Source organism: Hyperoodon ampullatus (assembly GCF_949752795.1).
Source record: "Hyperoodon ampullatus genome assembly, chromosome: 4".
Taxonomy (NCBI): domain Eukaryota; kingdom Metazoa; phylum Chordata; class Mammalia; order Artiodactyla; family Ziphiidae; genus Hyperoodon; species Hyperoodon ampullatus.
This window is the reverse complement of record NC_136917.1, coordinates 41,181,110-41,197,895: the sequence shown is the minus strand read 5'-3', so window position 1 is coordinate 41,197,895 and position 16,786 is coordinate 41,181,110. Positions and strand designations below refer to the sequence as shown.

Sequence of the window (16,786 nt, the reverse complement as noted above, 5' to 3'; positions counted from 1 at the left end):
TCAATGAGCCCACATCGTTTGACCTGTGTTTAAGATTTTTCACTCCATGTTTGATTCCTTATTTGGCCTTATCCTCCTTTCAGCAAACACATATTTTGAAATACCAGGATCTATCTTTTTCATTAAGCCTTTGCTCTGTCTTAATTGTTCTTTCCATTCTCTGAATTTCTACAGTATATATACCTATACCCCAAATTCAGATATCATATCATCTTATATTATTCTGTCTTTTTCATGTGCTTGTCATGTGCATCCACTTCACAGAATCATAAGCTGCTACTGGAACTATAAGGTCTGTCAGTCAGTTTACAGTACTGTACAGTGCTTGTTGTAGATATTTAATAAGCACTCACTGAAAGATCCTTATAAGATATGGCGAAGATTAGTAAGGATATCAGTAATATATTTTCAGTTATTATATACCATTTAAACATTTACAACCTATGCCAAAAACATACTCCTTGGATAGGTACATAATGAACTAGGGAAAATTATTCCCAAATTATTCAATCTGAGCATAAGAAAAATTGGGGAAAGTTGTACATAAATCAGAGAGTAATAAGACATAGCACTACAGGCACAGCTAACTGACCACAATATAAAGATCAAAAAATTGTGTGAAACGTATTAAAGTTGTGGAAGCTGGCTACAGGGGACTAATTCTGAAACACATACTACAGCTCATGACTGTCATGACATTTTTTTTAGGATTAATTACAGTGAGCAAGTTCATTACAAGAAAAAAAAGACTTCCTTTTTCACCTACAACTGTTTGCTTCTCGATCATTGAGGGGCATCCTACTTACATTATTCAGAGTATTACAAGAGGCCAGGAAAATTTTCTTTTATGACTGGTACATATATGGAAAAAAGGAATAAATACTCACTGAATTTGGTTCAGAAGCTTATTATAAACTTTTTACAAGTAATTTTTAACTTGTTTAAGGCATGCACTAGTAATTCACCTCTATTACAGTGAATAATGTCTTGTACAAGTTAGCAAAAACTGTTAAATATATGTTCTGAAAGCAGACACTAGATTTAAATCTAGACTCTATTTTCTAGATGTGTTACTTCGGGCAAGTTTCTGGACTTCTCTGTGGTCATTTTCCTCAACCACAAATTGAGAGTAATAATAATGTTGTCACTGTTGTTCTTGGCACATGACAAATGCTCAATAACGATTTGGTTTTTTTTAGAAATATCTGTAATTAAAAGATTTCCTCAGTAATATAAAACAACTTACCAAATTTAACATACTCATTCAAAAAAATATTTATTGAACACCTACTGTATGTCACACACTGTACTTGGAGTAAGTAATATAGCAGTAAACAAAACGAAGTCCCCGCCCTCAAGGAGTTTATATCCCAGAGGCAGCGGACGGAACAGATTATAGGATTAAAATTTTTATATGCCTTCATGAGAAATGAGCCACACTTCAGAAACCCATTCAGTACCAAACTTATAACTATAAACCAAACATATCAAACTAAGGATATTATTTTTAACCATTATGGTTTAACCTCAAGTAAAAAGTGTTTATCATACAATCTTAAGTCACTTTTAAAAATTACAAGTGATGAATATGCACTGTTCTTTAATGATTTGCTAAAACTGCTAAAACTGCATAGAAACAAATAGCAGGAAAAACAAGAAATTGAATTTTAAATATATGTCTTCTTTCTACTATAAAAATAAAAGCTACCTAAGGGAATTCCCTGGCAGGCTAGTGATTAGGACTCCATGCTTTCACTGAGTGGGTTCCATTCAAGCCCTGGCCGGGGAACTAAGATTGCATAAGTCACGTGGCATGGCCAAAGAAAAAAAACCCTATCTGGACGAGAATTTTTTTGAGTGAAACATTTTTTAATGCATACATACACGTTTATCTCATAATGGTGAGTTTGTGTGGAAGTTATAAAAAAATTTTATATTAGAATTAGGTAGAACTTACTCTCCTAAGAATTTCTAAAGTAAATACAATTTGTATGTCAAGAGAAGACACTCCAAAATAATTGGCTAACTAGACTTCTCTTAAGTACAAAACATCTTGGATATTGTTACACATTAACAAAATCACTCATATTTACTATAGTCCATAGTCATGAGGAGCTATCAATACATGGGAATGCATTATGTTATTTTACCTGTATGAAATTTTCTGGCTAAAGGGCTCTGGTAAGCCAAAAGAATTTCTTGCCAGTTTGGGAGAGTGTACTGAAAAACTGGAAAGCACACTGCAATGTGCTTTCCTTATATATACTGCTCATCCATCATCAGATTATGAATTGGATATCACATTTTAGAGGATTCTTTCTCTTGATTTTGTTCAGTTTCTTTAAGGATAGACTGTCAACTTCAAATTGCCCTCATAAAATAAATCTTTTTATATTTTAGAAGAAATATTTTAGATTAGCAGCATCTTTAAAATCTTGAGAAAATACAAAACAAGCTGAATAAAAATTAGCAGATGGAAATGCAATATGTCCTTCCAAAGACTTTATTCCTTACTTATGTCTTTTGAAAGAGTTATTTCTGTAATATGCTTTACAATATTAAAGGCATTTGTGATTTGGTGAACACAACATAAGGCACACATTACAGATATTTTTATAAGTTCTCCTATACATTGCTTAACATGTCTTTTGAGGTGAATATACATTGAAAATGATTTATATATTGAGACACAGCTCTTACATACTTGTAAATAATCTACTCTGACATTTTCTTTATTCCTTCAAACACTATATTCCTTTCACTTTTTTCTACACGTTATAAATTAATTTTTAAACTATACAATAATGACAGTGTTTCAAGACTTTATTTTATGTCAAGTGCTATGCTAAGTGTTTCACATAAATATAATCCTCACAAGAACCCTGTAAAATAAATACCATCCTATTTTATAGATGGGAAAGTTTGGAGATACTGTCCCAATCCCCAAGATCACTATTTCTTAGTGGTGGACCTAAGATTTCAATCCAGTTCCGATCTCTGAACCACAAACTTCTTCCCAGATCCAGTAAACATCACGTGGAGATGTCTAAATATAAGAGTGTGTATAGGACTTCCCTGGTGGCACAGTGGTTAAGAATTCGCCAGACAATGCAGGAGACACTGGTTCGAGCCATGGTCTGGGAAGATGCCACATGCCGCAGAGCAACTAAGCCCGTGTGCCACAACTACTGAGCCTGCAAGCCACAACTACTGAGCCCGCCTGCCACAACTACTGAAGCCCACGGGACTAGAGCCTGTGCTCTGCAACAAGAGAAGCCACCACAATGAGAAGGCTGCGCACCACAACGAAGAGTAGCCCCTGCTCACCACAACTAGAGAAAGGCTGCACGCAGGAACGAAGACCCAAAGCAGCCAAAAAAAATTTAATAAAAAAAGTGTGGATAGCTAGCAAATTACTATAAAAATATATAGATGGGACTTTCCTGGTGGTGCAGTGGTTAAGAATCCACCTGGCCCGTTGCAACATCACGCCAGCCTCGGCCGCCACAGGCTCGCCCTGCATTCCATACCCTTACCTCCCCCCAGCTTGAGTGAGCCACAGCCCCCTAATTAGCTGATCCTTAAACCCCATCCTGTCTGAGTAAAGAACAGACACCCTCAGGCGACCTACAGGGAGAGGCGGGGCCAAATCCAAAGCTGAACCGCAGGAGCTGTGCAAACTAAGAAGAGAAACGGAAATTTCTCCCAGCAGCCTCAGGAGCAGCGGATTAAATCTCCACAATCAACTTGATGTACCCTGCATCTGTGGAATACCTGAATAGACAACAAATCATCCCAAATTGAGAAGGTGGACTTTGGGAGCAAAGATATATATATTTTTTTCCTTATTCTCTTTCTGTGAGTGTGTATGTGTATGCTTCTTTGTGTGATTTTTGTCTGTATAGCTTTGCTTTTACCATTTGTCCTAGGGTTCTGTCCATTTTTTTAAATTACTTTTTAATTCTTTTATTTTTAATAATTATTTTTTATTTTAATAACTTTATTTTATTTATTTTATTTCTTTTTTCTCCCTTTCCTTCTGAGCCATGTGGCTGACAGGGTCTTAGTGCTCCAGCTGCGTGTCAGGCCTGTGCCTCTGAGGTGGGAGGCCAAGTTCAGGACATTGGTCCACCAGAGACCTCCCGGCTCCACGTAATATCAAACGGCGAAAGCTCTCCCAGAGATCTCCATCTCAATGCTAAGACCCAGCTCCACTCAACGACCTGCAGCAAGCTACAGTGCTGGACACCCTATGCCAAACAAATAGCAAGACAGGAACACAACCCCATCCATTAGCACAGAGGCTGCCTAAAATCATAATAAGGCCACAGACACCCCAAAACACACCACCAGACGTAGACCTGCCCACCAGAAAGACAAGATCCAGCCTCATCCACCAGAACACAGGCACCAGTTCCCTCAACCAGGAAGCCTACACAACCCACTGAACCAACCTTCGCCACTGGGGACAGACACCAAAATCAATGGGAACTACGAACCTGTAGCCTGCAAAAAGGAGACCCCAAACACAATAAGTTAAGCAAAATGAGAAGACAGAAAATCACACAGCAGATGAAGGAGCAAGGCAAAAACCCACCAGACCTGACAAATGGAGAGGAAATAGGCAGTCTACCTGAAAAAGAATTCAGAATAATGATAGTAAAGATGATCCAAAATGTTGGAGATAGAATAGAGAAAATACAAGAAACGTTTAACAAGGACCTCGAAGAACTAAAGAGCAAACAAACAGTGATGAACAACACAATAAATGAAATTAAAAATTCTCTAGAAGGAATCAATAGCAGAATAACTGAGGCAGAAGAATGGATAAGTGACCTGGAAGATAAAATAGTAGAAATAACTACTGCAGAGCAGAATAAAGAAAAAAGAATGAAAAGAATTGAGGACAGTCTCAGAGACCTCTGGGACATTAAACGCACCAACATTTGAATTATAGGGATCCCAGAAGAAGAAGAGAAAAAGAAAGGGACTGAGAAAATATTTGAAGAGATTATAGTTGAAAACTTCCCTAGTATGGGAAAGAAAATAGTCAATAAAGTCTAGGAAGCGCAGGGAGTCCCATACACCATAAATCCAAGGAGGAGCACGCCAAGGCACATATTAATCAAACTACCAAAAATTAAATACTAAGAAAAAAATATTAAAAGCCGCAAGGGAAAAGCAACAAATAACATACAAGGGAATCTCCATAAGGTTAACAGCTGATCTTTCAGCAGAAACTCTGCAAGCCAGAAGGGAGTGGCAGGACATATTTAAAGGGATGAAAGGTAGAAAACTACAACCAAGATTACTCTACCCAGCAAGGATCTCATTCAGATTTGATGGAGAAATTAAAACGTTTACAGACAAGCAAAACCTAAGAGAATTCAGCACCACCAAACCAGCTTTACAACAAATGCTAAAGGAACTTCTCTAGGCAGGAAACACAAGAGAAGGAAAAGACCTACAATAACGAACCCAAAACAATTAAGAAAATGGTAATAGAAACACACATACCAATAACTACCTTAAATGTAAATGGATTAAATGCTCCAACCAAAAGACACAGATTGGCTGAATGGATACAAAAACAAGACTCGTATATATGCCATCTACAAGAGACCCACTTCAGACCTAGGGATACATACAGACTGAAAGTGAGGGGATGGAAAAAGATATTCCATGAAAATGGAAATCAAAAGAAAGCTGCAGTAGCAATTCTCATATCAGACAAAATAAACTTTAAAATAAAGACTATTACAAGAGACAAAGAATGACACTACATAATGATCAAGGGATCGATCCAAGAAGAAGATATAACAATTGTAAATATTTATGCACCCAACATAGGAGCACCTCAATATGTACGGCAAATGCTAACAGCCATAAAAGGGGAAATCAACAGTAACACAATCATAGTAAGGGACTTTAACACCCCACTTTCACCAATGGACAGATCACCCAAAATGAAAATAAATAAGGAAACACAAGCTTTAAATGATACATTAAACAAAATGGACTTATTTGATGTTTATAGGACATTCCATCCAAAAACAAGAGAATACACTTTCTTCTCAAGTCTTCATGGAACATTCTCCAGGACAGACCATATCTTGGGTCACAAATCAAGCCTTGGTAAATTTCAGAAAACTAAAATGGTATCAAGTATCTTTTCTGACCACAATGCTATGAGACTAGATATCAATTACAGGAAAATATCTGTAAAAAATACAAACATATGGAGGCTAAACAATACACTACTTAATAACCAAGAGATCACTGAAGAAATCAGAGGAAATCAAAAAATACCTAAAAATAAATGATAACGAGAACACAACGACCCAAAATCTATAGGATGCAGCAAAAGCAGTTCTAAGACGGAAGTTTACAGCAATAAAATCCTACCTCAAGAAACAAGAAACATCTCAAATAAACAACCTAACCTTACCCCTAAAGCAATTAGAGAAAGAAAAAGAAAAAAAACCCAAAGTTAGCAGAAGGAAAGAAATCATAAAGATCAGATCAGAAATAAAAATGAAAAAGAAATGAAAGAAACAATAGCAAAGATCAATAGAACTAAAAGCTGGTTCTTTGAGAAGATAAATAAAATTGATAAACCATTAGCCAGACCCATCAAGAAAAAAAGGAAGAAGACTCAAATCAATAGAATTAGAAATGTAAAAGGAGAAGTAACAACTGACACTGCAGAAATACAAAGGATCATGAGAGATTACTACAAGCAACTATATGCCAACAAAGTGGACAACCTAGAAGAAGTGGATAAATTCTTAGAAAAGCACAACCTTCCAAGACTGAACCAGGAAGAAACAGAAAATATAAAAAGACCAATCACAAGCACTGAAATTGAGACTATGATTAAAAATCTTGCAACAAACAAAAGCCCAGGACCAGATGGCTTCACAGGCAAATTATGTCAAACATTCAGAGAAGAGCTAACACGTATCCTTCTCAAACTCTTCCAAAATATAGCAGAGGGAGGAACACTCCAAAATCATTCTATGAGGTCACCATCACCCTGATACCAAAGCCAGACAAAGATGTCACAAACAAAGAAAACTACAGACAAATATCACTGATGAACATAGATGCAAAAATCATCAACAAAATACTAGCAAACAGAATCCAACAGCACATTAAAAGGATCATACACCATGATCAAGTGGGGTTTATCCCAGGAATGCAGGGATTCTTCAATATACGCAAATCAATCAATGTGATACACCATATTAACAAATTGAAGGATAAAAACCATATGATCATCTCAATAGCTGCAGAAAAAGCTTCTGACAAAATTCAACACCCATTTATGATAAAAACCCTGCAGAAAGTAGGCACAGAGGGAACTTTCCTCAACATATTAAAGGCCATATATGACAAACTCACAGCCAACATCATTCTCAAAGGTGAAAAACTGAAACCTTATTTCCACTAAGATCAGGAACAAGACAAGGTTATCCACTCTCACCACTATTATACAAAATAGTTTTGGAAGTTTTAGCCACAGCAATCAGAGAAGAAAAAGAAATAAAAGGAATCCGAATCAGAAAAGAAAAAGTAAAGCTGTCACTGTTTGCAGACGACATGATACTATACATAGAGAATCCTAAAGATGCTACCAGAAAACTACTAGAGCTAATCAATGAATTTGGGAAAGTAGCAGGATACAAAATTAATGTACAGAAACCTCTTGATTCCTATACTCTAATGATGAAAAATCTGAAAGAGATATCAAGGAAACACTCCCATTTACCACTGCAACAAAAAGAATAAGATACCTAGGAATAAACCTACCTAAGGAGACAAAAGACCTGTATGCAGAAAACTGTAAGACACTGATGAAAGAAATTAAAGATGATACAAACAGATGGAGAGATATACCATGTTCTTGGATTGGAAGAATCAACATTGTGAAAATGACTATACTACCCAAAGCAATCTACAGATTCAATGCAATCCCTATCAAACTACCACTGGCATTTTTCACAAACCAGAACAAAAAATTTCATAATTTGTATGGAAATGCAATAGACTCTGAATAGCCAAAGCAATCTGGAGAAAGAAAAACAGAGCTGGAGGAATCAGACTCCCTGACTTCAGACTATACTACAAAGCTACAGTAATCAAGACAGTATGGTACTGGCACAAAAACAGAAATATAGGTCAATGGTACAGGATAGAAAGCCCAGAGATAAACTCACACACATATGGTCACCTTATTTTTGATAAAGGAGGCAAGAATATACAATGCAGAAAAAGCCTCTTCAATAAGTGGTGCTGGGAAAACTGGACAGCTACATGTAAAAGAATGAAATTAGAACACTCCCTAGTACCATACACAACAATAAACTCAAAATGGATTAAAGATTGAAATGTAAGGCCAGACACTATAAAACTCATAGAGGAAAACATAGGCAGAACACTCTATGACATAAATCACAGCAAGATCCTTTCTGACCCACCTCCTAGAGAAATGGAAATAAAACCAAAAATAAACAAATGGGACCTAATGAAACTTAAAAGCTTTTGCACACCAAAGGAAAAGATAAACGAGACGAAAAGACAACGCTCAGAATGGGAGAAAATATTTGGAAATGAAGCAACTGACAAAGGATTAATCTCCAAAATTTACAAGCAACTCATGCAGTTCAATATCAAAAAAAAACAACCCAATCCAAAAATGGGCAGAAGACCCAAACAGACATTTCTCCAAAGCAGATATACACATTGCCAACAAACATATGAAAGAATGCTCAACGTCACTAATCGTTACAGAAATGCAAATCAAAACTACAATGAGGTATCACCTCACACCAGTCAGAATGGCCATGATCAAAAAATCTACAAACAATAAATGCTGGAGAGGGTGTGGAGAAAAGGGAACCATATTGCACTGTTGATGGGAGTGTAAATTGATACAGCCACTATGGAGAACAGTATTGAGGTTCCTTAAAAAACTAAAAATAGAACTACCGTACAACCCAGCAATCCCAGTAGTGGGCATATACCCTGAGAAAACCATAATTCAAAAAGAGTCATGTAGGGGGCTTTCCTGGTGGCGCAGTGGTTGAGAGTCCGCCTGCCGATGCAGGGGACACAGGTTTGTGCCCCAGTCTGGGAAGATCCCACATGCCGTGGAGCAGCTGGGCCCGTGAGCCATGGCCGCTGAGCCTGCGCGTCCAGAGCCTGAGCTCCGCAATGGGAGAGGCCACAGCAGTGAGAGGCCCGCGTACAGCAAAAAAAAAAAAAAAAAAAAAAAAAAGAGTCATGTACCACAATGTTCATTGCAGCCTTGTTTATAATAGCCAGGACATGGAAGTAACCTAAGTGTCCATCGACAGATGAATAGATAAAGAAGATATGGCACATATATACAATGGAATATTACTCAGCCATAAAAAGAAACGAAATTGAGTTTTTTGTAGTGAGGTGGATGGACCTAGAGTCTGTCATACAGAGTGAAGTCAGTCAGAAAGAGAAAAACAAATATCGTATGCTAACACGTATATATGGAATCTAAGAAAAAAAAGGTTATGAAGAACCCAGGGGCAGGACAGGAATAAAGACGCAGACGTTGAGAATGGACTTGAGGACACAGGGAGAGGGAAGGGTAAGCTGGGACAAAGTGAGAGAGTGGCATGGACTTACGAATACTACCAAATGTAAAATAGATAGCTAGTGGGAAGCAGCTGCATAGCACAGGGAGGTAAACTCGACACTTTGTAACCACCTAGAGGGGTGGAATAGGGAGGGTGGGAGGGAGACCCAAGAGGGAGGAGATATGGGGATATATGTATATGTATAGCTGATTCACTTTGTTATAAAGCAGAAACTAACACACCATTGTAAAGCAATTATACTCCAATAAAGATGTTAAAAAATAATTAGTAGAGGGCTTCCCTGGTGGCGCAGTGGTAGAGAGTCCGCCTGCCGATGCAGGGGACATGGGTTCGTGCCCGGTCCGGGAGGATCCCACATGCCGCGGAGCGGCTGGGCCCGTGAGCCATGGCCGCTGAGCCTTCATGTCCAGAGCCTGTGGTCTGCAATGGGAGAGCCCACAACAGTGAGAGGCCCACGTACCGCAAAAAAAAAAAAAAAAAAAAAACAAATCAGTAGAAAAGAAGGAAGAGAATAAAGAACATTGTCACCAGTCAGAAAAAAAAAAAAAGAATTCACCTGCCAATACAGGCAACACGGGTTCAAGCCCTGGTCCGGGAGGATTCCACATGCTGCGGAACAACTAAGCCCGAGCACCGCAACTACTGAGCCTGCGCTCTAGAGCCCATGAGCCACAACTACTGAGCCTGTGTGCCACAACTACTGAAGCTCACGTGTCTAGAGCCCGTGCTCCGCGATAAGAGAATCCGCCGCAATGAGAAGCCCGCGCACAGCAACAAAGACCCAATTCAGCCAAAAAAATAATAAATAAATAAATCAAAAATATATATACGTAGATGGACACACTCACATAATTAGACTAAACAATGAAAGCTCATATGCAGTGACACGTTAGGGGAAAAAAAAGAATAAACAGTTAAATACATTGTCCCAGAATGTTAAGTAATGTCAGCTGAGACTAAAGAGAGCTAAATCTTTATACATAAGACCCATTACAAGTACTAAAAATGTACTTTGAATCTATGAAGTAGTCTTGCTGCCCCCCAAATTGGAACTTGAATTTATCAAGTGAGTAGATAAAATTACCAAATTGCAGGAAATACAGAGGTTAGAAAAACACTTAAACAACCCTATGGGATCCAATTAGCAAAAACCAAACTGAGGAAAGTACAAAAAACTGAGTTTCTTTAATACGTGAACCTTAAGAGGGGAAAAAAAGAAGACAGAGATTGAGCCTACACATTAAAAGAATCAAGAGATATACCCACCAACTCAGAAACATCAAAGAGGAATCATGAGGCAAATGAGAAACAAATGCTGATTGGGCATTTGATATTAAGTAATAATCCTTTTTAAAAGGTGTGATGATTATGATAAAAAAATTGACTCTTTACTTTTTGGAGATTGATATACTTATAGATGAAATGATACAGTGTCTGGAATTTGCTTCAAAATAATACGGAGTTGGGGTGGTAGGCAGAGGCACAGATAAAGCAAGACTAGTCAGACTGTTGAAGTTAGGTCTGTGTACACAGAGGTTCATTACAACAGTCCCTCCAGTTTTGGATATATTTGAAATCTTTCATAATAAAAGCCAAAGAGTAAATTCCAACCAGACAGATCTAAATATTAAAGATAAAACAATAAAATTTCTTCAAGACTAAAAAAAGTTATTTAAGCTGCCTATACTCTTCCTTTTTTTCTTAAAGGAAATATTAAATAAACATTGGAAATAAGTAAGAAAATAATACAAGGGCATAGAAAAAGCTTCAACTGTGGAGTCATACTGTAAAACCTAGGAGTGAGTACTATTAAGTGGTACTTAAAATAAAAAAGGCCAAATACTTTGAGTGGATGCATAGTAAACAAATGAAAAACTACTTGAAAACAGGAAGGGCACAGGAAAATGTAAGAGGCAGCTAAGAGCTTTTTAAAAGCACCTTGGCAATGGTACTAAACAGACTAATTTGAACTACAGAAAATCACTCCTAAGAAATGCTGGCAAAGATAAAATCATCTTTCTTTGCAATTAAATTCTTAATATCTACTTGTGTCCAGTTACTAGAAGAGAGGAAGGAAGGATAATGAATTTACTGTTTCAGCAATAACAACTGGTTTAAAGGAAAGTTGATAGGGGAAGACTAGAAAGCTGAAAATCACCTTTGTTTTCAAGTTCTAAGAAGCAAACTGAACAGAGATTTACTGGTAAGATAGGGAAATAGGGGGAACACATCCGAGGACTGAAGTGGAAAACCAGTGATAAGTTCAAGTGCACCAATTTGCAGTGGCAAATTTCTTGAAGGCAGGTATTGTATTCTTCAAGTTCAGAAAATACAGTACTATTCCAATAAATAATAAATGTATTATCTGTTGAAATAACTGAATGAAATATTTTCTATAAAAGCAAAGGGTTCTCCCTCTGGGGTCAGCTAGACTAGATCAGTAGTTTCCACAGTTCTATTACATTATGTGACCATTTAGAAACTAAAATCATGCAAATAACACCAACAAAAATCAACTTATGGGGGAAAAAATGCAAGCTATGCTTAAGAGAATAACTTAAAATGGAGTATCTATAGCAGTTGCCTTAGGACCTTGGCCAGCCCTGTTTGAATCACTATCATAAAAAGAATAGGGGCCACTGATGAAATAGATTTACTGTTAATACTACTCCCTGCATGAAAGAGAAGGATTGGCTGGGCTTGAACAGTAAGTAGCAGTTTGATTGACCACTACCAGGTTACCTTCACTGCATTTCCAAAATTTGAAGAAAAAAGACAACAGAACTGTAGCAACTTTCAATTTATACCATAAACAGGATAACAAAATATAATTTTATGTTCAATTTTAATAATGTTCAATTTTATTACAGCCTCAAATAAAGGGAGGCAGGTCAAAGGATGACGATGGTCGAGCTTTTCCCAGTTGGTGGGAGTGGTGCCACTTATCCTTTCCTGCCACAGCTCTCTTTAATGCAACTCGAGTACAAGTGGGAGGAAACTGGCACTCCAAGCTCTGGCTGGCCTATGGTTTTATCAGCTTTTCCTCAGTTCCACAATGTTCTGCAAAACAGAGCCATTTACTACCACCAGCAGGTGCAACAATTGTGGAAAATACCTCCCCAACCTTCCATAAAATCTCAAAAGCCAGTATTTGAAATATATCATTATACTTAAGAACTGCCACCATGCTGGATCTAACAGTAGCTCCAGAGGACACATTTTCAAAGACCACATTTTTCTTTCTGAAGTAAACCTCAATGGGTAGGGATATATGCTAAATAAAAGTCCTAATTTTCCAGAGTCATGGGTTGCACTTATTTACTGCATAAAGCATTTAAATATAATATTTACTGATTGCCACATTTAAACAGCTGCAACTGTCTCTGGAGGATAATGACTTTCTAAAATTTATCTGCTCTTATGAAATATTTGCTCTGTTTCTTTGCCCTCTGATAGAAATTCATGCCTCCAATATGCCAGCGAAGTTGGAAAAAGTCTTACTCTAGCCCAATCCCATCAATTTAAAGATGAGGAATCCAAGGTCTGGAGAGTCATATGATTCTGCCTCAGATCAGACATACGGCTAATTTAAAAGGCAGTATCAGAATCTGAACCCAGGTCTCCTAAACCTCTAGCCAGTGCTCTATCATATAAAGCCTCATTTCTATTCAACAAAGCTCTCAGAGCAGTCCTTAGTCACTTCATTGTTTCCTCATTTGCAAGTTTCCTCATCACCTTATCCCCTTGATAATCAGAACAGCGGTTCTATGGATCTGCTTCACCTTCATTATGGCAATTTAAGGTGAACAGTCTAAATGCGCACAGTGCCACAGTTACTGGTTCTGTAAAATGCTTTCATTTGGGGGGAAGAATTTCTTCTCTCCTGCCAGTGAAAGATGAAAATTAAATTCTGAGTATTCATCAGTAAAATAACCTCATGTTGTAATCCTAATATCATGTGTCAGACACCCACGAAAGCTTTAAAAAGTCCTTGGTGGCAACGTTCTTACATGTTCTTGAATAACTTGGTTCAAGTCTCCATTCTAAATTGGGTAGTAAAAAGGAAGAGAGAAGTTATTTTTCAACAGCAGCTCTTCCATTAGATTGACTTGATAACTATTTATGTGACAAATTTAACCTGAAGCACTTGAAAATTAGTAACAAAGGTGATAAAAACAATATGAAACTAACAATTAAAGCAGAAATATTGCCTTGACGTGTCTCCTGAAAAATGTAGTCTCTTCAAATTTTTGAGTACTACAGATTTAGTCCCCTAAGAAAAGAAAGCGTTTTTTTAGTGGTTTTTCATCCACTGTTCCTCTGGCTAAGAAATAAAGAGATAGTTTTGTAGAGGCTTTTGGATTTTTAAAGACTATTTAAGCTGGTATCCTAGTCTTACACCAAATATTACAAAACAACCAACGAACCTGGATCTGAAAAAAAACACCATGATTTTATTTTATCTTTGGAAAGCAAAGGTTATATAAATAGCAAAACAAACCTAAAATAAAGGACTGAGAACTTAACGGTCAAACAAATAGCTGATAAAGCAAAATCGCCAAATCACTTTTCAAACATGGAGCTTCTCTCTTAATGAAGTTTAATCTTACTCTTGATGCAGAACATCTGCTATAGTTATCAAAAGCATACTGAGCTAAACCTACTGTATTAAGGGCTTTATATGCTATCTAAGTCCTTAGCCCTTCATTCTCACAACAACACTCTAAGTATCTATCAGTATTTTCATATTGCACCTGAGAAAACTGGGGCACTTCAAGGTGAAGTAATCTGCCAAGGTTACAGAGCTTGAATCCAGCTCTGCAGGTTCACAAACCTGTGCTCCTTAGGCACTCTACTGCCTTCTTGGTAGCACAGAAAACTTGAAAATATGGTCAGACTCTAAATTCTATCTGAGGTATTACCCAAGCCACTGTGAATTTTTTTCTTATTGAAGTGTAGCGGATTTATAATATTAGCTTCGGGTGTACAATAGCGATTCGATATTTTCATATATTATACTCTGTTTAAAGTTATTATAAAATATTGGCTATATTCCAAGTGCTGTACATTACATCCTTGGATCTAATTTATTTTATACCTAGTAGTTTGTATCTCTTAATGAATTATTTTTTCTGGGGTCAAGAAAGCCTGAAGAATTTGCCATCTACACTTCCTGATTTTAGGTTGGGTGAGTGGCACAAATGAAATGTTTTTGTCACCACACATTGTATCATCACTAAAACCCGAAAGGAAGGGGAAAATTCTTAAACTTTACTTCCTGCTGGCCTCGCAGACCTTACTTAACCACTGTTACATCTATCTGATACACTCAATTTAAGTGTAAGATACTAAAGTTACGACTTAAATCTTAAAGAAAATCAACTATAAAATCAACATTTTACCTGTCAGGGAAGTTAAAAGTAGATCAACAGGATATAAACCTGGGTTGTTTCCTTCTTCAGGGGAAATTTCTTGTTAATTCAATGACTTGTTAATTAAACCAAATGGAACAAGTGGCCCTCCAAAAATGAAGTGTAGTGGAAAGGAAACAGAGGGAAAGAATCACAGTAAGCTATGTGGTGATCTACTCTCACTGATGTTAGAAAAGCGAAGGATGAGTCTCCTCTTGAGTAACTTCAGTCTGGCCACTTGTTACACCTACCACCCACTCCAACACTTCAGGTTAATTAGGAATTAAAAGAAACCCAGCAAGGTGAAGGACACCTCCCGAGCAGGCCTAAGGTCTCTGCACCACACTCTGAGGTGCACAGAGAACCAGTGAAGTGAGTCCTCCACCCGCAAGCTTTCGCTGCTGCCCAGGAGGCAAAGCCCAAAGCCTGGGGCCAAGACAGCTCTCCGGCCAGGGCACTGACCCATCTCTAGACAACCCCGCCCCCTCCCCGACCAAAGTGTCTGTGCCTAGAAGGGTGGGGGTAGGGGCAGGGTGAGGACGGCCTGCATAGGAGAGAAGGGGGCTAAGAGGATGTTTCGAACGAAGAAGGGTCCCTTCCCAGACTGGCGGTTCGGGACGCGGCCCGGGGCCGAGGAGACAGCCGGACGCCGCCATGATGGGGCCGGCCGAGACGGGGGGCGTGACGCGGGAGGCCCCGCGCGCAGACCCGGCTCCCCTTTCCCCCCGCCCCTCCCCCGCGTGGGCCTCGGCCACAACTGACCCCAGATACTCACGCTTTGTCCACCAGCTCCCGCACCTTCCACATGTTCAACATCGTGCCCCGAGCGGGCTGAGCCGCCACCTCCCTTTCCTGTTCCCCACGGACCCCAGAACCCTTCCGCGCCGGGACAGATCCAGGCCGGGGTCGCCGCCGCCGCCTCAAACTCCCCCAGTCAGCGCCTTATCGTGCCACAGCCGCGGCGGCGCCGCCAGTGACACGTCGAGACGCGGGGACAGAGGCTCTGCGTGGACCGGAAGTGCCCGACTTTCCTCCCGTCGCGCGCGGGGCACGCTGGGACTTGTAGTTCTTTCAGCGCGCCAAGCGGGCCAGTTAAGCTGAGAGAGTTGCTGAGGTAAGATTAGTAGGGTTCCTCTTAAACTCTCGGGGTTCTCCCCCCCTCCCCAGCCCCCGACCCACAGAACCGGAAACTCTTAGGGGTGGGGTCGGCAGTCTGTGCTTTAACAAATCCTCCATTCTCACGTTTCAGAACCACCGGTATAGAATCTCGTCACACAAACTTGTTTTTCAAATATAAAGCATTGTTATGTTATTAATAATGATTACATATAAGGAAGTGTGATTGGTATATGTATTCCTCATTGACAGAAGCAACGCTGAATTTGGTTCCAAATGTCCAAATATACTTCCTTCCCAGAGCTTTAGTTTACATCCTTGTAAATTGAAGAGATTGTATTTTAAAACCTATCCCACTCTAATTCTGTGATACGGGGTTCTTATATTTAGACAGCGACTTGATATCCTTGTTAAATGTTGTATTATAAAGCTCAGAAATTCAGTTCACACTCCCTGGGAAACTGTATAAAAACAGCAGTACAGGGCTTCCCTGGTGGCGCAGTGGTTGGGAGTCCGTCTGCCAATGCGGGGGACACGGGTTCGTGCCCCGGTCTGGGAAGATCCCACATGCCGCGGAGAGGCTGGGCCCGTGAGCCATGGCCGCTGAGCCTGCGCGTCCGG

General features: G+C 39.0%; 1 protein-coding gene across 6 annotated transcripts in view; it reads right to left on the bottom strand.

Moving 5' to 3' along the window:
• CLINT1 (clathrin interactor 1) overlaps positions 1-15,865 on the bottom strand; it is a gene marked incomplete at its 5' end in the record, with an annotated part of 67,002 nt that extends 51,137 nt beyond the window's left edge. For all 6 annotated transcript variants that reach the window (XM_079702530.1, XM_079702532.1, XM_079702531.1 and 3 more), the window contains one exon: positions 15,825-15,865. In XM_079702530.1, coding sequence (XP_079558656.1) covers positions 15,825-15,865 — 41 coding nt within the window. The remainder of the gene's footprint in view (positions 1-15,824) is intronic.
• Between the last annotated feature and the right edge of the window lie 921 nt (positions 15,866-16,786).